Consider the following 24164-nt stretch of genomic DNA (forward strand, 5'->3'; position numbering starts at 1 on the left):
GCAGATATAACTCATCGTATTTTGACAGGATGGTTATGTTGGAGGGCTGCTACTGGTGTGTTGTGTGACAAAAAGTATCGTTGAAGTTGAAGGGTAATTTTACAGGGTGGCAATTACACTGTTATTATTATATGGTTCCGAGTGTTGGCCATTGCGAAAAGTTCAAGACCGTCGACTAGAGACAGCAAAAATGCGCATGTTGCATTGGATTTTGTGGTAACACCATGACAGATCATATACTGAGTGTTACTCTTTGCCGCCTTTTAGGCGTTGAGTCTATCTCTAAGAAAATAGGATAGGGGTGTTTACGTTGGTATGTACATGTTAGGCGTAAATGTAATTCAGCGCCGCTTCGAAGAGTTGAACATTTATCAGTTCGAGGTAAGAGAAAGAGAGGTCGGCCCCTTCGCACGTGGTTTGGTCAATTAAGTTTGGACTTGGGAGCCCTAGATATCACGGAGGATATGATATTTGATAAGAATGATTAGCGACGGCGTATTAGAGTAGTTGAGACACAGTCTCGTGGTTTTCGTGGTTTACAGAGGTTTTGAGGGTTGGGATGTTATGCTTTAGGAAGAGATTTGCACCAATCTTTCTTCTCCCACACCTTCACCTTTGCAATTCGTGAAAATGATTGTTCTTGATTTCTTCAATTGTTTCCTCCACCAGACTTCGCTACAGTTAATGGATAATGTTTCGGTAAGTCTCATGTGAAGAAGGTCATGGGCTAAGGTATTGTAGTAATATTGTATCACACACCTTTTTAATTATTATGCACTAAACCGGGGGTCTTCACGGAAACAGTCTCTCTACTTTAAGGATAGAAGCATGACTGCATACATTTTACCCTCGTCAGACCATGCTCTAAGCGGAAATACTGAGTACGTATGGTATGGTACGGTACTCCTAACACACTCGATAAATTATTTTACATATTTCAAATTTTGTCTCAATCTTTCTCACATAAATAACCTGACAAATGATAATTAATATTAATTCAATAATTTATATATACACATAGGAATTAGGATCATATTATGATTTTAAACTAAAAACTGTCTAACTAAATTTCGAGAAACAATTTTCAACTATCTTACCTTTCCCGAAACATAATTCAATTCGATGGTAGTAATATTTTGTAGGCGGACTTGAGAGTTTCGGCCCGTTATATTTTTTGTCAGCCGAACGTGATTTACAAGGAGGAAGCGAGTGGGCTGTTTCTTCATCGTCACCACTTGATCTACAATCTCCTTTGTTTCTATTTTCACATTGTTCGCCGGAACTGCAGCGCCAACCACTGGGAATTGGGTCGCCGCCGTGGGTATGAGTATCTGGTGGCGGAAAAGCGAGCTTCCGCTTCTTGTCCTCTATGCCGTTGTCTTTTACGTCTACGTCATTCGTCGTTCCCTCAACCTCTCTCACGGTACATTACGATTTCGTTGTCGTTTTATCTCAAATATTATAATATCTTATGTCTATTCGAGTTTGATTTTGAATTTTCAATTCTGTCACAGATTATTTTCACCAAGCCAGGGGTTTAGTTCCAGGATGGATTCCTAATCAGTTTAATGTATGTCCCTCTCTTTCCCACGCATCGTAATTACTATGCCTTATTACTTCATGCTGAAGATTCTCGAAGATTACTTTAATTTATATCGATTTCTTGGTCATTCAGCTAGGATTATTCAAGTCGTTGGTATTTGCATCCAGATTATTCATCTTGGATCAGACCAACATTTTGCCCATTTGTTGCTAGTTAATTAAGTTTATTGTGTTATATAGCTGATGAGTACTCGATATCACTTCTTTGGTGTACCTACATACAAGTTAATTATTCAATATCTTTTTAAGATGGTTGACTATGGATGCTCATATGACTTTTTGGACCAAGGCTGTTAATGAATCGATCAAGCATGTTATAAACTTATAGGGCTTCCTGCTGGTTTAGTTGGCATGGTTTTAAACTATGTCACCTGGACTCGGCTAAAAGTGTCCAACATGGATACGTGTCCGAGTGTTGGACTCGGCAATATTTTGAGAATTTACATGTTTTTGGCCTAAAAGAAGTGTCGAGTGTCTAACAAGGGTACTCGAGACAAATGAAGAGTTGGGGTAACATAGGTTTTAAATGTGCTACAGGGAGCACCGTGGCAAAGGTAGAACTAGGGAGCCCAAGCAGGCTGAGCCACATTTGTTCGGATTTGGACTTGAGATACACAGCATCATAACAATACCCAAGTAATGCCGGCTTATAGTTTTACTAAGAAAATCAGAGTCTTGGGATTGATATTATTTACTTTTTTTAATCTGTTTATGGTATTTAAAATTAGCCTTCTTCTTTCCCCTCTTTATGCAGGATGTATCTGATGCACAATGGAGAAATTTCCGTGGGAATTTACCGATTCTTACTTTTGTATTAGGGATTTTTACAATGGTGGCCAACATGCTCAGAGCACACTATAACTTGAAAGCAAAGGGGATGTCCATAGTTTGGCTTGTGATTTCATGGATATATCTAGCATACTTGCATGGAGCTTTGTATGTCACCATGTCCTGTATTCATTATTAACTGCTAGTCTGCTACTGTACCTTTATAGGCTCTGTGATTTTATCGACTGCTACAATACCTTTATAGGCTGTTTGATTTTAACTAACTTCTGCTTCTTGCTAGTGCAGCATTATATTTATCCTATCCATTGTGTCAGCTAATTATCTTCTAGTTAAGGTACATTTTCAACGAGGGTTATGGTCTGTAACAATCAAAAAACTTTTCTTGTTTATATTCACACTTGGCCTGTTGAGATGTAATATGAATATGCATCTACTGTTATACTGCTTAACAGAGAGCTGACTACATTAAAGTTCATACTGAATCTGTGATGCTGATCTTTTCTCTAGTGTGCAATGCCTGCTTTGAATTTTGTATCTTTTATGTATCTGTATGCCGCTCACGGGGATGAACTTTTAACCACAAATTCTTCAACACTCGTTACACTCCTCACAACCATTAGACCACCTCTTGGGGATTGGGGCTTTATCTATTCAGTTAGACTTTTAGGAGCCTTGTCCTTTAATTCTTCAAAGAGTTTGTTGCGCATCAAAAGTTAGAGGTTTTAAGCATGGCCTTTGGTACCTTTTAGTATGAGTAGGACCAAAGCCAGAGCTTTAGATAAGGGTACTTTTCTTTATGTTTTTTGTTGAGATTGAATAATCCCTTTGTTTTGAGAAACTTTTTTTTGCCGCATGATATAGGGTTAGGTTAGATGACACCTCCACTTTGAGTTGCACTAACCTTTTAGTAATAAGCAGTGTTGTTAAAATCGCGATTGATCGCGCTTCGCGAGCAGTGCGAGCTGCGTTTGAGCGATTTAGCGCGATTATGAAAATGGCTAAAAATCACGATTACTTGCAAAACTCGCACTAAAACTCGCAAAAGTATAACAAGACTAAAATATCCTTTAAGTTTAAAAAACTCTACTTCTCTCAGCCCCTCTCTCTGCATCTCTCTCTATGTCAACACTTTTTCTTTGATACCCTGGTCTTAAATATTCAGCATATATGCTAAATTTTAAATACTATTTTCAACATTTGTTAGGTGTTGGATTGAATTTCCCTTAGAAATTACTCTTTTAAAAGGTACTATCACTTGGGCCATAGTTAAAGATGACTCGAAGTGTTTACATTGGATGGAAATATTGGAATTAAGTGGAGAAAGAGAAAGACAAGTCAAACGTTCAATGTTTGTTTTGCAAACATGCTAGATGTTATTGATTGATAGTATGATATTTTCATGTGATATTTCTACTTTGTTTGAGACTAATATTAGATGTAACATTCTCAAAATTATATAATTTTATAGATAACTCATTTTTTGGCAAAAAATCGCGCTTGCGAGTTGTGCTTCAAAATTGGAGCTTGTGTTTTTTTATTTTGCGCGTTTCACAACACTGGTAATAAGTAATTAATAGTCAAAATATGTTAAAATGTTTATTATATTAAAATACGTTTGATTGGAGGAGATGTGAAATATATCTTCAATGTATATACTGAAGCTTTTACCATTTATCTTGTTATTGCTATCTGGTGTTTCGACTTTAGTCCGTCCAGTTCATATTTTTGTTAAATAATGCAGATATTTGGGCGAAGGAAGTACTTCCTGTTTGTACTTTGGCTTTTTAATCTCACATTTCTATTAAGCAACCGTATCTATACGGGGTATTCATTTTCTGTTTTTGGGTGAGTCGCTGATATCAAGCACACATTTAATAACTTCTCAAGGAAGAACTCATTATTCTGTTTCACTATCTACTCAGCAATAATTGAGTTTCCTTGTTGGCTCAGGAAACAATGGGCTTACCTAGATAAGTTTCGGGGGGCTTTTAGATGGTATATCTGCTTTAACTTTGGTACTTTTCTCAGTCTCTAAACTTCTTGAAATTGGATTGCAAACATGTTTCTGTCATTTTTTTCCATTTATCAAGTCCATCTTATATCGAACTGCTGTTAAACTATTGGTTGGGATTTAAATTAAATGTCTAATATCTGTATGTGCTGCAAGCATATGCTAAAATCTTCTACTTATCAATGATCGTGCCAAACTTTATATACAGAGGTTTTAACATGCCCTTCTCACATATATTTTGTCCTGAATTTGATTATGCACTTCCTGTTTTCAATTGAAGCTGCTTTAGTTATCGGCATGGTCATGCTAGTTCCTGCCACACCCATGTTTATTTATGAATGCTTCACTAGACTCTTTCCTTTAACATGTGCTACTCAAGGATTACATGGAATTATGTTGTTTTGGCAGAGGAAAAATGTTTGATATGTCTTAAAAGTTAAAAAAACAAGAAAAGAGAAGGTAGGTTAGTCTGACAATTATAATAAGATCCACCAGATTGTAGTCTGTCACAGTAGATACTATTTTCATTAGATAAGTGTTATTACTTGTGAGCTACCTATAGCCATAAGTCAAGCTTCTTAATTAGCAGTACTTATATGAAGATTGTCACTATTAATTAATAATGGCTGATATCAACATCCAGTATTTATTTAGCAGTAATTATATGAAGATAGACACTATTAATTAATGACTGACATATCAACATCTGGCATTTAAATCTTTTACTTGTGAATTGTGTTGCACTTGAACAAATAATATGTTGCAGAGAGGCATACTACTCCCTCCGTCTCAATTTATAGGTCCCTTTTGGAATAAACACGCATATTAAGAAAATAGTTGGTTAGATATAATTTTATCTCATGTGTCATTAATTTGTACATTGATAAGGGAGAAAAGAGTTGAGTTCAAAAAAAATCACAATAAATATAGGGATTTAGTGCATTGAGAAATGTGAATAATGTTGAGTTTCAAAAAAGTCATAATTAATATAGAGATAAATTTGTATTGAAAGAGGAGAGTGACAAGTATTTTGGGACAAATTTTTTTCCCAAAAGGGACCTATAAATTGAGACGGAGGGAGTATTTGTTTGTAAAGTGTGTCTTCATTTTCACATCTGGTTTGCAGTTGTGTTACGTATGCTAAGCTTTGGTTACGACTACCATTGGGCAAATTGCAATCGTTTTGATCAAAAGGTATGGGCTATATATCTTCCTTAAGATTTTCAGAAGTGTTCTGCTTAAACTGCTTCATATGGTGACCCTTTTATTATGCTGCTTGCAGAAATCATGTATACTTTTTTTAAATTTGATTTCTCTGGATTGATTTGATTGTGTTGAGGTTGGTCTTGAAATCTTGTCTCACGGCATATCACCTGACCTTAAAAAGTAGGAAAATCAAATAAGATAAATTTTTAGTGGTAAATGTGGAAGACTACACCTGTTCGGAGTTGCTTCTTTTTTAATGACGTATCACAGACAATGTAGCCAATTACGACATGGGAGAGGCCCCACTCAATTTTCATATAAACTTATAAGTGCCCATATTAAAATATAAAGTGCCCCCACAAAGTTCAACCAACATCATATTCCTACTGCACACAACTTTTTTTTAGTAAAAATCTGAGAAGGAAGAGAATAACAATGAAACTTTTGTGATATAATATATTTAACAATAACTAATAACTAATATATGAAGTAAATACATGTACACCGATGGAATAATTTAGGACCTTTTTACATTTGTCAATATCCTGTGATGTAATTTTTTCTAATATACAACTAAAATCTTTTTGTCTACATACGTAAAAAAACTTGTTACAGTTTAATATGAAACAATGGCAAAGTTTTTTTATTTTATAGATATTATGTAATTCTCTTATCATTTTTATAGTTGCATAGCCAAAATGGTATATGTTTTTTTTTAGAGATTATCCATCAAAAAGAATAAACCTTATTTAAAATTTATGTTTTTCTTGAAATATATGTATGTGATATGTTTATAAGTTTTACTACCATATATTTGTAAGGGGATATGGATTCATTCTTATTTCTTTTATTTCAGTCCATGATACTTCAAAATAATAAAAAGTGGCAGTCGACCCCTCGACCTACCACACAGTTTTGCCCTGTGTATATAATCTGCCAGTGAAAAATCTGTCTGGATCTGTACTGATCACTTTATGCAATACTTGCTTGCATAACTCTTCTGAATATATGTCATTAAGGAAAGGAAATTTTCCGCTGCAAGGATAAATGTAGTCAAACTTCTATCAATCCTTTGCAGCCAAGACTGGAGCTAATAGTGGGCGCTTATTTATATACGCTAAATGGATGGCGCTAAGGTTGCTTGGAGTTGCGGACTCTGCTAGAATCAAAGTGCTATAAAGCTGAATATTTCTAAAATTTGTTGGCAGATAATAAAATGTTCCCCACTATATGAATGCGTAACAGTGAAAACCATCCTAGAACTTTTGACTCTGACTGGATATTTAATCTACTATTTGCAATCCTTTTAATCATTCAGTCACCTATAGAAGACTTGTCTGTTTTTCTTGATAAAATTCATTTCTGGTGCTGCAGAAACACATTCAAAGATGTGATCAATGTTCATCAGGAAAGACATGCTATTTACTATTACAGGCAAGCCAGTTGAGATTGAGCTTTGTCTTTTAAGTTTAATGTTGCCCTCTAACATCTTTTTTGTTCCAGTGCTTATTTATCCCTTTATAATTTTTTTCAGGAGAGAAGCATTCCAGATGATAGGTTCTCTTTCAATATATACCTTTGTTATTTAGCTTATGCGCCTCTTTATATCGCTGGGCCAATCATAAGCTTTAATGCATTTGCTTCACAGGTGCACTGTTGGACCTTCTCTTAAACAATATGAGTTGTACTTCCTTCTTTTTGAGTTAGTTTATAATTAAAACCTATGTAAGAGTCCTTCAGGCATACCACTATATATGCATTATTCTAGCATTTAAATGTTAATTGTTTTTCTCTTCAGGCATCATGTGTCTTTCTGTGCATCATTTGAGGTTACGAGCCCTAGTAATATTCAACCTTTTGCATCAGTGATATTTCTAATAGAATTTTGAAAAAGCTAATGCTTGTGGATAACTCTGATCCATTGTTCGTTTAAGATCTTTAATGACATAATTTACTGGGGCTCTTGATTTATAGACCACAAATGAAAAAATATATATGACTTGGTACTTTTTTGCTTTGGTATTGTTTCCCAGCTGTATAGCAGTAGCTACTAAAACTACCCGCTACTAAATTTTCTATTGGTACAATGTCAAACATGTCAAAACCTTGTATCATTCTCTGTGTACTCTTTGTGCAGCTAGATACACCACAAAAGAATTTTTCATTACAAAAGGTCGCTTGGTATGGGTTTCGCTGGGTTATGAGTCTTTTCCTAATGGAGCTAATGACACACTTTTGCTACTACAATGCCTTCGCACTCAGGTGATATGTTGTCAAAATAATATGTTAATCAACGGTTTGTAAAACAATGATGTTTTCCACCAACGAGAGTACTATAAACATTTGCAGTATGTTGCATTACTTGCGATGAAATTATTTGGCCCGTGTTTTTCTCTTAAAGAGTCATTTAATGTATTTTACGATGCTGTAAAAATCATGATCTGCAGTCCATATTGTTAAGTAACCCACTCTCAAAACTGTAAGGTCTTAGGAGGAGCCTGTGTAATCACTGCCCTCACTCGTAAGAGTGGACTAACAGACAATCGAAACCACTAAACAGACAACACAAATTTATACCTCAGTTGGATCATATGTATTCCACGCATATATTATAAATTTACTCTCATTTTGTATAGTAGAATACTTGATACTCACTATGTTTAATATCTATATGCCCTTATTCCTCTTTAACTTGACATTAATAACTCTGCTGTACAGTGGCTTGTGGAAAAATCTATCTCCTGTGGATGTCTTCATAATTGGATATGGGGTGAGTGCTTACACTTTGAGTAGGTACTTGATACTAGGTAGAGTAAATGTATTACTTTATTAATATTATGCTATGTTACCCGGACTCTGCCAAAAGTGTCTAAGATTGATACATGTCAAGTGTCGGATTTGGCACTATTTTAAAAACTTTACATGTTTTTGGCTTAAAATAAGTGTTAAGTGTCCATACCCATGTCCAAGTGTGGAGTGCCCAACTTGGGCACTTGAGGCAAAATGAAGAGCCGGGATTACATAGATATTATAAAATGGATTATTTATCGACATTAAAAAAACGTTACCATATTATGTGTCTTGAGAATGGGAGTTATGGTTACAATTATGATGATGTTGAGAGTGGACTACCATAAATCCACAATCGCTGTTACTGCAATTAGTACTTATGGTTTAGGGGCTGCTTTGTTTAGTCGTAAAATGGCTTATAATCTGAACTATATTGATATATATAGGCTGTTAGTCTGTTAATATCTGCATGTTTCTATATTTCAGACTTGTGTGTGTGTGATGTGTGTTTCTCCCTTTGCTTGCAACAGCAGCAACTGCAGTATCTGGTTAAAACCATGATTAGTGGCAAGACTTGGTGAATTGTTCAAAAGCTCTTTAACTCATACACAACCATGAATATATAGGAATTTTTATAGAGAGCAAGGAGGTCATCAAGTTTTTATATCTTTAAATGTCTTTGATGGTGACAAGAATTTCCTTGGTCTATGATTCTTCTATCCATAGTTATGTACCACCGATCAATTACTTTTTAAAAGACTTTACAGCCAGAAAAGATGCATTGGAGTAATCACTCCAATCACTTGAAGAATAGAATGTGCTAAAACTCAGTTGTGACCAAATATATTCTTTTGTTAGAAAGCCTGATTATTGTTCTGATTTGCAAGATGATATACATAATGTTTTCATGAGTTCGTCTGAAATTCAGTTACACTTTTATTAGTTTGTGACTTTGTTCTACTTCAATTGAGCATAGTTATCCTAATACCGAGCTACAAAATTGAGGAAGTTATACTAAATGAGTAAAATACTCATATTGGACAGGTACTGAATTTCATGTGGCTCAAGTTCTTTCTCATATGGCGCTACTTCCGGTTCTGGGCGCTGGTATGCTCGTTGAACCTGTGTACCAACATTATGTGACATTTCTCTGTTATTGACATAAACTTCTTTGTACTGCTATCTTTCTGCAGGTGAGTGGTATTGAGACACTTGAAAATATGCCGAAGTGTATAAATAATTGCTATAACTTGGAAAGCTTTTGGAAAAACTGGCATGCTTCCTTTAACAAATGGCTTGTTAGGTAAGCTCTCTTATCTTATACCGGCAATTTTTTTCTACATTTCATCATTGATTGGAACACAAGTGAGAAAATAGATTAATTCATTTTCATAATTTGGGAAAAAAATTTATTTAATGATTTTAGTTATTTAGGAATTCATGATTAGTTATATTACAAGGGTGTTGGTCACTGTTGATTACTATGTTAATTATGTTCTTGTATCTGAATTAATTGTGTCATTTGCACATATTGCTCCCGCTCTACCACAGTTGGTATATACTTTTAGAATTTTCTCAGTTTATTTGCAAAATCAATCTTTTTACTGTTTTTCCTTGGTAGTTAATGTTTCTTATATAGAGTTTTTTATTTAGGTTTTTTTGACACTCTAATTCATATTGTCTCACAATTGTAGGTACATGTATATTCCTCTTGGGGGTTCTCAACGAAAGCTTGTAAATGTGTGGGTGATCTTCACATTTGTTGCCATATGGCATGATTTGGAGTGGTACTTCACAGTTTCTTCTTATCGAGTTTCATAGCAACCTTTTTCAGCTAGAAATATATTTCTGCCCCTCATTTGACAGTTATTTCCTTTGCTGCAGGAAGCTTCTCTCATGGGCATGGTTAACATGTATATTTTTTATACCTGAGATGATAGTGAAATCAGCTGCAAATACGCTTAAGGTTTTGCAATTTATTTTTTTCACTTTTATATCCTTACAAATAACATTGAAATTTTTTGACGTAGATTTGGAACTTTGAATATAAATTGCGGAGAACATGAAAAAATTCGCATCTTCGGTCTTAACACTAAATATTATTCAATTGGACATGAAAATATTATCATATTAAATCTTAACAATAAATGATCTTTTTTTGCGGGGTTGACTTGTAGCTGAAGCGCCTGGTCCTGGTTGATGCATTTTAATAATTAGGTAGCATGGTTTTTTTGAATTACTTATTGTATGCATGACAGTTTAGGTCTGGTCAAATTTTTTTTAATCTCTTTCAAAAGAATGCACATGTTAGTAAACCGTGCTTGTCTTGAGAAGACTAACAGGAAAGTACTGACTATGATACAAGCAATTGGTTTAGTTAGTACTTGTCAAGTTTGTTGCACATTTAAAGCTTCGATGTCTTTGTTATAATTTTAGTTTGGTTGGGGGGATTGGGGGGAAGCTTATATACTCAGCATTTTTACTGCTCAATGATGGCATCAGCAGAATGACAACTTGGGGATATTATAATGCCCTCGAATGTTGCTTTGACATGAAAATTATTAAACTCATATGTTTGATTAAACTACATAATTAGTTGTCAGTGTCAATTCCTTACATGTCCTGACGTAATTATCTTCTCTATGCCTTATCTTACAAATCCCCTTATTTGCGACCTCTCCAGTGTATCACCTTTCCTGCAGACAGACTCTTTTCACTTACACACATAGATGCTATTTAATTCTTCTTTTTTTATAACTATCAGTTATTTCTTTTGATAGGTGGAAAGCATGTTCGGGGTGGTTATCTGGCATGAACTTCAAGCAGTTTCTGGAGCAATTACCATCACCTGTCTCATGGTTTGTATCTCATTAACTTGTCACCAAGAAAGACCTGTTTGCATATAGTCATATAGATATATAGATTTTTTACTTGTTAAATCCTGAATGAACTGACCTCTACTGCTTAAGTTAAATATCTTGTCATGATGTCAACCATTTAATTTAGGGATGCATTACAGTGGTATGGAGCAATTTTGTTGAACCACTGTCTGTCATTACACTTGCCAGCATAAGCAAGAAAGTGTAGAAATTTGTAATTCTTACTTCTAAATCCAGGTAATCTAGAAGGATGTAGAAGAACTCCAGCTATGAGAAGAAACTTGTATATAGTTCTTTGCCATTATTTGTTTGAAGATTATAGTGATTAATTGATTAGTGAATAGTGGTGGTATCTTGTGTACTTTCCTGCAGTAGTAACCATATTATGTTTTATCAAATATTGAGTGTTGAAAAATCTAGGATTTATTTGGGAGTGTATTGTGAACTTAAGCAGTATGGTTAATAAGTATTAAAATACGGCTTGGTTCATGATCTATAGTCCTTTTTTTGTGAAGAAAATAACGAAGTACCACAACCATTAAAAGTTTACATGCGTTAGGCCAATCTGTATCTGTCATCAATCCAGTAGTTTCTTTTACATTTTTCAAGTAAAAATGATAACAAAGCAACCTCAGTTTCCAATTGCGGACTTCACTTTAATTCCCTACTTTACAAACAAATAGCCATAAGAGGCTGAATCAATGTAATTTACTTTTCTCTCTAATCTGTACAGGTCGCCAACCTCATTGGTTTTGTTATTGGACCATCAGGCATTAATTGGTTGTCTTCTGTGTTTTTCAAGAGAGAAGGTTTTTGTCTATACTTTCTGCATTTACCTGTGATATAGTTTTTGTCAACAGAGTTACATGCAACATTATACCTTTTGCAGGATTACCTGTTCTTGGTGGCTTATTCCTTACATTTTATGTTGGAACCAAGGTGCTGAATCATAAACATTTAATATTCTATTAAATATACTTTGCCTTCTTTTTCCCCCAAATTTAAAAAGTTAATTGTGTATTGCAGCTTATGATCCACATTTCTGATGCCAAACAAAAGCGGTTTTGAAAGTGAAAATATAGAGGTCTTTATTTATCTCCCGAATAGTTAGATTGCAAATTGTACTCTGTTTTATGTGATGTGTATCATGTGCTGAATGCTGATGTGTATCTTAATTTACATAAATGTCCTTTGCCCATTTTATTTTTTTTGTTTTTTTCTATTAAGCTAGCTAGTAGATGCATGACAATTTACCATTTTTGTAAACTACTCTTGTTGTACATGCCTGCATGTTTGTAGAGCGCACACTCTTTATGTAGCTATCATTTTAATTCATTGAATAGTTCTAAATTACAGACTGATTGGGACTTGGAATTTCAATTTGACTAGTTTTCAAATTCATAGTTGCTGATGTTGAATTATCTATATACATTTGTTGTATACTAGTCCAGTGTATATTTGACATATGAGGTTCTGACTACAGTGTGCGGCCAATGCCATGGGGGAAGAGTTTCTTTTTGTGCTAACATGCTATGCTTATTAGTTCTGGAGATCAGTTGATGTTGCTAAGTGTATCCCTACGCAGTTGTGTATTTGACTGGAGGTTCTGACTACAGTATGTGGCCAATGCCAATGCCACTGGGGAGGAGTCCTTTTTGTGCTAACATGTTATGCTCGTGAGTTCTGGACATTAGGTGCTGTTGCTAAGTGTATTCCTGCACAGGTGTAGAATGTGTTGCTTTCAGCTTTTCTCAGGAATGCATTACAAGCACATAGAATGTAATTTAGCAAATTTGCAAATGCTGATAACTGAGAAGAATGAACCAAAAGAGTCTGATCACTGATGTGTTTGACTTGACTCAAAAAAGTTACTTATTACTTGTGAGTAAAAAGATTTATTTGTAAGTGAAGAACCCCAAAACCCAAAATTCACGATGCAACATCTAAATGGATATCTGGCACCTCTTGAGGATGGGATATTTATGTCCTTAATTCTCCAGATTGTGACATTAACAGCTTTTTTCTGTAATTCATAAATCTCTAGGATAGGATCTAAAGATTAAAATTTTCTGATCATTGCGGAGATGTAAGTATTAACAAAAAATAAAACAAGAAAGTCGTTTTTATACCAGTGCAATGACCGCAAGATCCATGTCAGAATAAACATATGTAAATGGGGCGTTACTATATCGGCAGAAGTTAATACAAATGGTACCTGTCTACTAGTCGTTGCTCATATAAATTTGTGCACTTTGTATTTCTTGATGTTATTCACTGGATCCAACTATCCAAGTACATTTGCTTTCTCTTTCCTAAGTCTATCGCTGAGGTTGTGTTTGGTTGGGGTGAATGAAAATGGAGGGAATGGAATGAGATTTGAACTATAATTTAGTTGAATGTATAATAATTTCATTCATTCCACCATTCCATTCTCATCACCCTTAACTAGAACTCAAACTCTTCATTTTGGGAAGGAATGCTCCATTCCTTATCATACCAATTTTCTACCCATACCTTATCATACAAAATTTGCACTCACTCATTTTTCTCATAATACTCCCTTCTACACTATATTATTTTATTTTATTTATACTCATTCCATTCCATTCCACTCATTCATCCCAACCAAACACAACCTGAGGGCTTTATTTGTAGCGGAATCATGATTTTCTTGAATTTTAGTAATTTTATACATAACTTGCTACATTTTTTAAAGGGGAACTTTCCCCATTTGGTGAATTTAGAAACCGTCTGGTAATCATGTGTAAAGATTCAATTTTTGTGCATATTACACGAGTAATTTATTTTTTTTGGCTGGAACTTTGTGTTTATGCTGAAACTTCGTATGAGATTGTTCTGAATATGAATTCTTTTTGAGCAGATGCAACCAGTAGACTAGTACTATCAGTATTAAACTATTAATTTCTGAAAATACTAATATATACTTTTAAAATGTATATTCCGAAAAATATATTGAAGTGGATAAGAAGCGAATAAAAAGCACTTTATTTTTTAAAGGAAATATACATGTTAAGATATGTATTTTGATATTTTCTATTTAAATAAAAAAAATATTTTAATAAACCCACCTTTTGACTATTATTAACCTCACGTCAACATTTGACAAATATTAGAGTAAAGGGTGTAACAATGTAAAATAGTTGGCAAGTACAACAACAGTGAAATGTATTGTGTCCAACATTTTTGACTCTAAAATGCAATTTTCTAAAATCAGGGATGCAAAGGGTGAATGAGTCGTATTTTTACCAAAATTTGTTTAGCATTTATGCAAGAATGAGAACATAGCGATCTGGTGCACAATGTTTACAAGCTGACAACTGTGGATCACACAACACACTTAAATATATATATGGGAAAATTACAAAGAATGCAGTGTATAGAATTAGGGCTGCACATGGGCTGGGTTGGGCCGGTTTCGGCCATTTAAGCAACCCAACCCATTTAGTACGGGTTGCAAAATATTAACCCATCAACCATAAAAAAATTTAGAAACCCAACCCTACTTATCGGATGACGGGTTGGGTTGACTAGGGTAGGGTTGATCGGGTTGTAAAAGACAAATGTCATGTTACACTAATAGTCTCATATCCTGTTATTCCCATTTGCTGCTGCATGTAGTTTCCTAGCAACTTTCTCTTTCATGTTTCTTTGCCCACGGTCTGCATTGGAGAAGGACCTTCACTGTCCTCTAATATGGTTACATTTACAAGATAAAGATAATCTGAATTCTGAGATATGTGAACTGGCAAGTAAATATTTTGTACATAGTGCAGGCTATTGTTGTTTCTATTATACATAGGTAATTCTCAATTTATGTTTGATGTTGCAGGCTGCTCATATTACTATTTTGTTATCAAATTTTTGAGTTATCTGTAATCCTGGTGTCTGGTGACACCATTTAGTTGTTGTAGAGGATGTAAGGCTTATGCTTATTAGTCCGCAAAGTTAACAGATTGTACTCGTTGGGTTCACTGGTGGCAAAACAGCATGGAATCAATTTATATTTAAAAGGCAAAAACACAAGCATATATAGCTCTAATTTTAAAAAATACATTTCATCTAGAAGTTAACATATTGTTTAAATAATTAAAACAACACCAATTAGAACGGGTTGGGTTGGTTCAAGGTTTTAAGTAGATAAACTTTGACCCAACCCATTATAAACGGCCCAAATTAAAACCAACCCAACTAAGCCATAGTTCTAGGTGGGTCGGTTTAATCGGCCCAGATCAGGGTTGGGTTGGGTCGGTCCTGACGGGTTGGACAACCCATGAGCAGCCCTATATAGAATGACTCAATGACCCCATCTTTGTACTATAATTACATTCCTTGATGTCCTTTAGTAACAAATTATAGAAACACCACCACCTTGGCTATCACATTGCTGATGAGTGATGAGTGATGATATTTTCACCTTGAATGACTCACATAGATACTTTCACTAATGTATATAGAGATTACATATTCTCATCAAGAATGTAAACGTTGCCCGTCAGCATTTCACCTTTCTTATTTGAAATGGGCAGGCAACTGTTTTATTGCTGTCATGAGATAAGAGTTCCTCTAAATCATGACTATAAATTTTACTAATCAAATTGACCATAAGAATGAGGAAATTGAATATATAGGGGTTAAAGAATAAGCCAGCAGGCAGCCACTCATCTGAATACCAGATTGTGGCATGTTTTGTCACAAGGGTATGGACAATCAATAGCCTTGCAACCAGCCCGGTCAAAATACCAATCACCAACTGCTAGCGCGATTCCCTGCATACACGCGACATTTTAGAATGAAATGCTTGCAATGCTCAGACCACAGTGTCATTTAATTGCAATAGGTTTGTTTTTCAAGTCCTAGACTTAATGAGCCAAGGGTTGATGAATATATTAACATACTTTTTTTTTATTTGGTTGGAAATGGTCAAATTGCAGGAACTCAAGCCTCAATGGAGACCTAAACTCGCAACCTCTTATTACAAAAAAGAAAGGCGCCAGACTACAACCCAGGGGATTAAATTTTTACGTACTTCGGTTATCTCAATGCAAGGAAAGAATAATCACAGAGGCATACCTTGTTGCCTATAAGGGGAGAATTGTCTGAAAACCATGTATCCTGCCTTTCAGATTGGCAATGAGCAAAGCATGAGTTTATAAATAACCCATTTTTTGGAGACCTTGAGAAGCGTTGCACAACATTTACCATATGCTCCCTGAATCCTGCTCAGAAGTTTAAGAAATAATGATTATCATTTATCATCGTGAAATAAAAATGACAAACTACATTTCTATGAAGAATCCTTCAAAACGAATTTTTATTCACGTTGCTCACTCTGCAGAAATTGGATTTGTGATGTCGAACAATGTGCATAATTTGCTTTGCAAGCAGTCCAATAACCATGAGGATCAGCTGAAGGAGGGGCTAAGCTGGCTGTGACCTAGATACAAATCAACAAGACAGAGACTTGTTACTTATATTATGAACAAGGTCTGTGCAACTGAGTAATCATTGCAGGTCCTTTCATGGAATAGCTGCCACGAAGCTACATTATACAACTTCTATCACTTTTACATTTTTAAGGATACGTAATATGTTAATGCTCGACGTGTATGTTTGGATTGAATTTACATATGCTCACCACATAATAACATTGATATATCTAACTATTATGCAATTTTCTTATGATTTTTCAATGGGTGTTGGTCCAAAACAATCGATTATTGGTAACATATGTCTGGCGGGAAAAAAACGTTGGACACAAAAACCCTAAAATGAGTAAGTTTTCCACTGGATGACACTGTAGCACCCCTGTATATACATAAAAAATTTACGACTAAGCCATCCAGCGGTTTTTTCCCGCTGATAGTATGCTCTGATATATTATTGTCAGGGACCTGGACCCATTTTCAATACTAAGAATAAGATATAATACTATATCACATCAGATATCTGCCTAAGACCACCTGATAAACTGCAAAGAAGCTTAGGCACTAGAAACCTCTTAGACCAGTTGTACGCCTTGCACTAACATTGGTCATATCATATCTCAATCTGTCTGAAGCTACCGTGCAGCAACAGCATGCTCAGCTATAGTCTATTTTATTATATGGTGAAAAAGTACAGAAATTTGAAGAAGATAATACCTGCCAGGAATCATATGCTGCATTGAGAAGAAACATAGGAGTTTGTATGTTGGCTATCAAGTTCTCGGGGAAAAAGCACTGTATAAATAACAAATCACAATGCAATAGGTCAGTTCACACAACTGACAATTTCGAAGTTTCTTGTCTATTTAACCAGATTCAGAAAAATTCAATTTACAAGGGCTCACCGTAGTTGGATCAAGGTGATTGGTACAAGTACGTGGAAGGTTCTTCCCAACACCCTAATAAAAATTAAGCTATATTAAGTAGCAATTCTATTTTAAGCCTAAAAATGAATATCAAAAAACTTTATTGGTCAGTAAAAACTCTATGAAGTTAATGTATGGTAGTAATTTTGACAAATTTTGAGAAATGATGTTACATAAATTATGTTGATCTTATTTAATTGCATGCCTCTTTTGTAAGTGCATACTCCCAGAGGCCTAGATTGTGTTGTTTAGCAACATAAAGAAACTTAAAAATCTCTTTTGTTTGGGACAATGGAAAAATATGCTTTAAATTGAAAGGGTATGAGAGAACCTGTAGTTTGACCACACCTCCAAACATATTCCTAAGGGTACGGCCACCAGAGACATCAACTCTGCAATCCCATATAGCAAGATAATATCATTGAAAAATATGGTCATGTGCTTAGAACAGAGAGTACATTGGAAATAATTATAAAAATATAAAGTGTTAAAGATTTGGTATTACGCATTCAAGAATAATCCACCATCACTTAGGCACTTCACTTTTGTACGACTTGAAAATAAGCCGCGGAAATCATCGCATTTTAAAATTGAAGCTAGACCACCAGCAGAGCATCCAGAAAGAAGTGCCTGATAGATACTAGATATGATTACTGTTGAAACTGAGTAAGAGGACATGGATGGATGAGGAATAAATATTAATGATGAACCTGGTTGGCATATCGCATTCCCTTTGCCTTCAAATCTTCCATAGCAGCCCACCATATACGCTCACCTCTAAACTGTAATCCAGCAGCCTAAAAGAAAAACCAGTTTATATTAGCACACGTTACTTGCAAAAATAATTGAGTGGCCAGAAATATACATGTATACATCTATATATATGTGTGCGCGCGCGCGCTATAATCTTTGTGCAGAACACAAAGTAGCTGCAATTGTGAGCATCATAAAAATCCGCACAGATACACAGACGTAAAGTAGCTTCAGAAACAAGTTACATGAAAATCCATCCGTATAAAGATATTTAGAATTAGGATATATAGCATAAGTTCAGAAAGAACAAATAACTGGAAAGCTTTCCTCTCCTATAAGTATTTTTCATGTAATTGCCTAATCGAATAAATTATATACTGAAATAGAATGCTTTAACATACTAAACACAGACCTTGTCTTCACTATCGCCTGCAAAAGAAGCACCGTCGCAATAGCGGAGCTTAACTCTATTCCAGTTAAAAAAATCTGTAGAAGAAAGACAATCCTCAGTAAGCAGGCATAAAACAAAACTCCAATTTGTTTAAGTGATGGTAACGCAATTTATATTAACCACATAATAGGGAAATGAATGATGACTGATTTAAAACCTGGATTTTCTTCAGCCTTATTGCTGAGAATTCCTGAAAAAACGAGTTGTTTTTCCATATAGTTTAGCGATCCACGACGTGTCTTCTTTCGGTATACACAAGATCTGACAGTGTTACACCATCCTCCACCCTGTGATAATTTTGCACAAGGTCAGATCCCTTTCTTGAGAGTTAAGACCAACAATATTACCTTTAAAATTTGAAAGAGTTCAGTATTCAAATTAAATTTAATGCGTAATCTGATGTTTCTTTAATGATATCATGGAGCTTAAACACAAATTAACTTGAGCATCAAAGGTAAAGAATGATCAGGTAGATGAAAATGGAGGAAGATAAAACTTTCATCAGGATAGTACTAGTTCATAGCTATGAACAAGATATAATTGAAAAACTTGGAAGCAAAATTTATTAAAAATATGTCATTGTGCAAGACAAAGACAGCACATATTGTTTTAAAAGATCCAATTTTATCTTTGTAGAAGGCCTGTTAGGTCTTACTCCTACTCATATTTTTGTGTGTCAATGCATGTTTAGGAGTGGGAGAGATCAAACTTGTCTTTAGGCTATTACATTCTTTTTTGTTCAATATACATGACGGGCATGCATTACATTTTCAGTTCTGTTGACAAGTTGAATAACATAAATAAGAGTTTCAAAAGGTATGTAATTAAAGCAATTCTTTAGTGGGAAGTAACATGTCATTATCGATAGAGAAGTCAGCAAACCTCCAATTGAATGAGCCAACTGTTTGCTCCTGACCCATAACCACGATGCAAATGGTACCCTGGTAATGTTCCATCTAAACATACTGCCAAATGAACAGATTGTGATGTTTTAAGTAAAGTTCCACCCACCATTAATGAAAAAATATATCAATTTAATAAGAGCCAGTGAGTAACTGAAGCTAAATTAATAGGACATATAAATTGAGAGAAATACTATTTGCAAAATTTAAGTTTGATGTAGTAATTTTGTAAAGAATCAAAATACACATTCTTCAAGTTCTAAAAAGAATAAATCTGAAGCAGGAAGAATGACAGTTGTTAATGAACAAGAGGGTGAAAAGCAATTGGCAATAATATGCTTTAATCACATAGCGAAAATGACAGACGTGACATCTTAAATCAACAACTATATAATACTACCAACAGCATCATCAATAATTGATGCAATTAAAGTAAGAACTTGAACTCCCACAGGCCACACAGATCCAGGGCGAAGCATGGCAACTTTACCAGCCGTGTGAATCCAAACACGCCGCGCAAAATAAAGATTCAATAAATTTTCTTCCGAGAACAAATCATCGCCCTTAACTCTTAAGGTTTCATTATCTCGACATCTAGAAAGCTCATTACCATAGACAATAATTCAAACAATATATTCATTACCATAGACAATAATTCAAGCTCTAGAAAATAAATTAAGATCAAGAAAATATATAAATCAAGTGAGATAAAACTTAGCAATTCAGAAACCACACAGATTTGCATCAGATGAAGAGTGGAAACAATTAAAGAAACCAATTACAATGCATTAATATTAAAAATTAATAACAAATTAATAATAAAAGCATAATGTAGCAGAGATTATACCAGCGCCTCTAGAAGCAGCTCCTTGAATGATAGTAAGGCCAACTGTGAGAGGAGTGTAAGCAGCAGCTCCAAAGACAGAATCTTTATATAAAATCTCTGTTTTATTCAGATACTCATCGTACTCATAGCTATAACAGCAGCTCACAAGAATCCCAATTACACTTAAGCTCAATAGCCATGAATGTCTCATCATTAACAAATCTTGTTTGAAACTATATACAAAGAGGCTACTGTGTAGTGTGAAGAAAGATGCAAATCTGGGTTTTGCATCAATGAGTGTGAAAACTGTATTAAGTACGAGAGAGAGAGAGAGAGAGAGAGAGAGAGAGAGAGTATATTTGCCGGGCAATTTATAGATTTAACAGAGATTTTATATATGTATATTCTTGCGGGTTGTTCGGTCTCGGTCTTTATAATTACACCGCTTTTCTTTATTTTTGCTTGTGTATTTGATGGCAAGGATTTGAATATCCGTGACTCATGGTAAGTTATATAAATATAAACGTTTCTGTTTTTTATAAATGTCCCTCTATTTTGAAATCTAGATCGTTTGACTTTTTCCACGTATTTTTAAGTTTTTTAACCGCATACTTAAAATAATTGTTTTTGAAATTTTCTTTTTCTGATTAATATCAATCATATATTTTTATTCAAAAAAAATTCCGAAAATAACCATTTTTAGGATGTGGTCAAAGAACTGAAAAATACGTGCAAAAAAGTCAACCGACTTATATTTCAAAACAGAGGAAATAAGATAAGGGTTTGTCTAGTGTGTGCCCATGGGTACACATTATACACTAAAATTGATGGTTTTGGTGGATTTTGATTGGTGGACTTGATGTAAATGCAGGGGGCCATCCTTATTTATGATTAGGTGACCAATAAAAATGCACCAAACTCATAGGAGTTAGTGCTTATTGTGTGCCCATGGGCACACCATTGAAAAACCGATAAGATAATATGAAAAATTAGTATAAGGTAATATTATAAAAAATATGCGAATTGTGCATGTTATAAATATTTACTAGTATTTGGAATTCAAAATTTTAAAGGTTTTTATAAAAATATATGATTTAATTTAATAAATAAGTTGTAGAACCCAAACACAAGTTTGGAATCTTGTAACGTGACGGTGATTATTCAATCACGGAGCTTCACCGCTGCCGTGGACCGTGGTAGAGTGACAGGAGTCAAAGTGGGACCCGTGAGATGTATTCAGGTATGGCTTGGTACATACATTGTGGATCGGTAGGTTGGATCGGGTGGGAAACAGCTGAGTTCTTGCTCGGAACAGATTCACGGCTATCTTTCTGGGGAGATAGACAGGTCGCTGTTTATCAACAATAAAAATGTATGTTAGGTACCACTTAAAAAAAATTATGTGAAATCTATGTAATAATAATAATAATAATAAAAGTTTTTTTTGTTGTTGAAAGAATGAGACAAGTTATATGTATATAAAATATTCAATTAAAATTAGTTATTTGTATCATGAAAAATATTTGACAAAATAATTAAAAATGTGTAAAATTATTCTTTCATGAAAAATACAAAAATCTTAAAATATGGGTTGATGGGTACTTGAGTGAATGATATATTGTTTGTTCTTGCATGTTACAACTCGTATTAATATTATATTTCTATTATTACGTATTATGTATATTATATATTTATATCCCGTATTTCATTGTTCTTATATTAGTTTTTTTTTTTTTACTAAAGAAACACTTGCTCGCATCGAGATACGCCAATACTCCGAGAATTTTTTTTTCATTCAAAAAGCTTATTATCTAACCGAAAAACATAAAAATGTCCCCGAAAGTTTAGACAATAACACTTAATGTCTGAAATAAAACATCCCAAGCTTTAAATCCACCTCATCCCTGAAAAATAAAAACAAAAACGCTCTATTAATAATTGAAAATCTCAACATCAACATAAATTTATAAAATATAAAAGATGAATACTAAATAGTATAAGAAAAATATCAAACCAAAGGTTTTTCACTTTTGGTTAGAGCATCTCCAACCATCTACAACTCTTGGCTAAAAGGTGGCTAAAAGGTGAGTTGGCTTACTTAAAATAAAAAAATTTAGCCAACAGCTCCAAAAACTCAACTCCAACCATGCTCACCTGTTATCTATAAATTTAGCCAACCTCCTATGGATGGCTAAATTTGTCGAACCTCTACAGGTCTGTAAGAAAATCTGTAGGAAGATTGTACATCATTTATTACCATATTAAACTGATATATTCTATTTTAACAATTTAAAATATTAATAACATACTATTTTTAAATTATAGCCAACCAATATAGCCAGTACCATTGAAGCAAAATGTCTTACAGGTTCAGCAAATTTTACATAATGTCTTACAGGTCCAATTTAGCCAACGATTATAGCCAACGCCGTTGGAGATGCTCTTAGACACTAAGAGCATCTCCAGCCAGGAGAAACCCTTAGGTAAAAATCTAGGTGGCTTACTATAATTAAAAACTATAACCAATATTCACAAAAAAGAGCACTCCAACCATGGTGAGCTCTTGTCTATAATTATAGCCATCCTCCTATGGATGGCTATATATGTCGAACCACTACAGATCTGTAGTGAATTCCACGTCATCTCCCGCAATTTATTTTCTTCCTTCCCGCTGATTACATATAAATTATTACCATATTAAACAAATATATTCTATTTATAACAATCTAAATACTAACAACATACTATTTTTGAATTATAGCCAACCAAGATAGCCAATACCATTGAGGCACAATGTCTTACAGGTTCAGCAAATTTTACATAACACCGTTGGAGATGGTCTAATCAAGACTACTCGTAATGATCCAAAATATATGCCACCAATTATGGCCACCCAAAATGGTACAAACTTCTTGATCAATATCAAGACCTAAATAAAAGCCATCAAATATGGCAATCAATAAATTCTCATTACTATTTAGTAAAGACTTAATTACCAAAAAAACTATTAAACTTATGTGATTTTTTCATTTTAACTATAAAACTGTTTTTGTTGCAAAATAATGCAATTAAGTATACAAAATCAATTTGACATAACCCAATTTTAATAGATCTCTAACCATGGTTATTTAATAGCTGACATGAATGCCGCATACAGCACAACACATCTATTTTTTTAATTTAATTTTAAAATTTTACATAATTTATTATACATACATAAAAAGTCAGCTATATTTACGTTTTCTTTTTGTGTATAAAAATTCAAGTGATAAATTTTTATTTAGAAAAAATAATAAAATAATTTATGAAACTAATTTTTTTGGAAGTATTACAATGCATGTCAAACTCTCGTTATCAGATCACCAAAATATTGCAAACTACTACAATATTTTAATAATGCTAAAAAGAATAATATAGTGTTAATAATCAAATCCGAATCTAACATCGGTGACAAAAAAAATCTGAACCTAACATCAGTGACAAAAAAATCATAGTTTAGTCCTAAGTTTCTAAATACACAATAAGTTTGGTGGCGAAAAAATCTATTTTTTCTTAAATAAAATTATCAATTCGATATAAATTAAT

General features: G+C 34.0%; 2 protein-coding genes across 4 annotated transcripts; one reads left to right on the forward strand and one right to left on the reverse strand.

Annotated features, from left to right (window-relative positions):
• Nucleotides 1–1096: 1096 nt before the first annotated feature.
• Nucleotides 1097–13182, forward strand: LOC108205740 (membrane-bound O-acyltransferase gup1). Of its 3 annotated transcripts, XM_017375787.2 has the most exons (20): nt 1097–1423; nt 1515–1570; nt 2357–2538; nt 2677–2725; nt 4133–4236; nt 4342–4406; nt 5529–5596; nt 6983–7042; nt 7143–7256; nt 7746–7870; nt 8327–8378; nt 9443–9505; nt 9592–9701; nt 10093–10185; nt 10283–10364; nt 11179–11256; nt 12011–12086; nt 12167–12216; nt 12304–12361; nt 12761–13182. In XM_017375787.2, exons 1-19 carry the CDS (start codon nt 1324–1326, stop codon nt 12343–12345), a joined length of 1569 nt encoding a protein of 522 aa, XP_017231276.1. In that variant the 5' UTR covers nt 1097–1323; the 3' UTR covers nt 12346–12361; nt 12761–13182. The 3 variants fall into 3 exon arrangements, with proteins under 3 accessions (XP_017231276.1, XP_017231277.1, XP_063943727.1); XM_017375788.2 differs by lacking the exons at nt 1097–1423; nt 1515–1570; nt 12761–13182 and adding an exon at nt 2140–2238 and having other exon boundaries at nt 12304–12651; XM_064087657.1 differs by lacking the exons at nt 1097–1423; nt 1515–1570; nt 2677–2725; nt 12761–13182 and having other exon boundaries at nt 2363–2538; nt 12304–12651.
• A 2406-nt stretch (nt 13183–15588) lies between these two features.
• Nucleotides 15589–21014, reverse strand: LOC108210287 (pectin acetylesterase 12). The gene is made up of 12 exons (XM_017381608.2): nt 20601–21014; nt 19734–19816; nt 19009–19138; nt 18813–18886; nt 18358–18444; nt 18153–18277; nt 17979–18039; nt 17627–17680; nt 17439–17516; nt 16627–16732; nt 16369–16514; nt 15589–16064 (listed from the first exon to the last, which is right to left on the reverse strand). Exons 1-12 carry the CDS (start codon nt 20791–20793, stop codon nt 15957–15959), a joined length of 1245 nt encoding a protein of 414 aa, XP_017237097.1. The 5' UTR covers nt 20794–21014; the 3' UTR covers nt 15589–15956.
• Nucleotides 21015–24164: the final 3150 nt, after the last annotated feature.

Source organism: Daucus carota, chromosome 2 (genome assembly GCF_001625215.2).
Source record: "Daucus carota subsp. sativus chromosome 2, DH1 v3.0, whole genome shotgun sequence".
In the NCBI taxonomy this organism is placed as follows: domain Eukaryota; kingdom Viridiplantae; phylum Streptophyta; class Magnoliopsida; order Apiales; family Apiaceae; genus Daucus; species Daucus carota.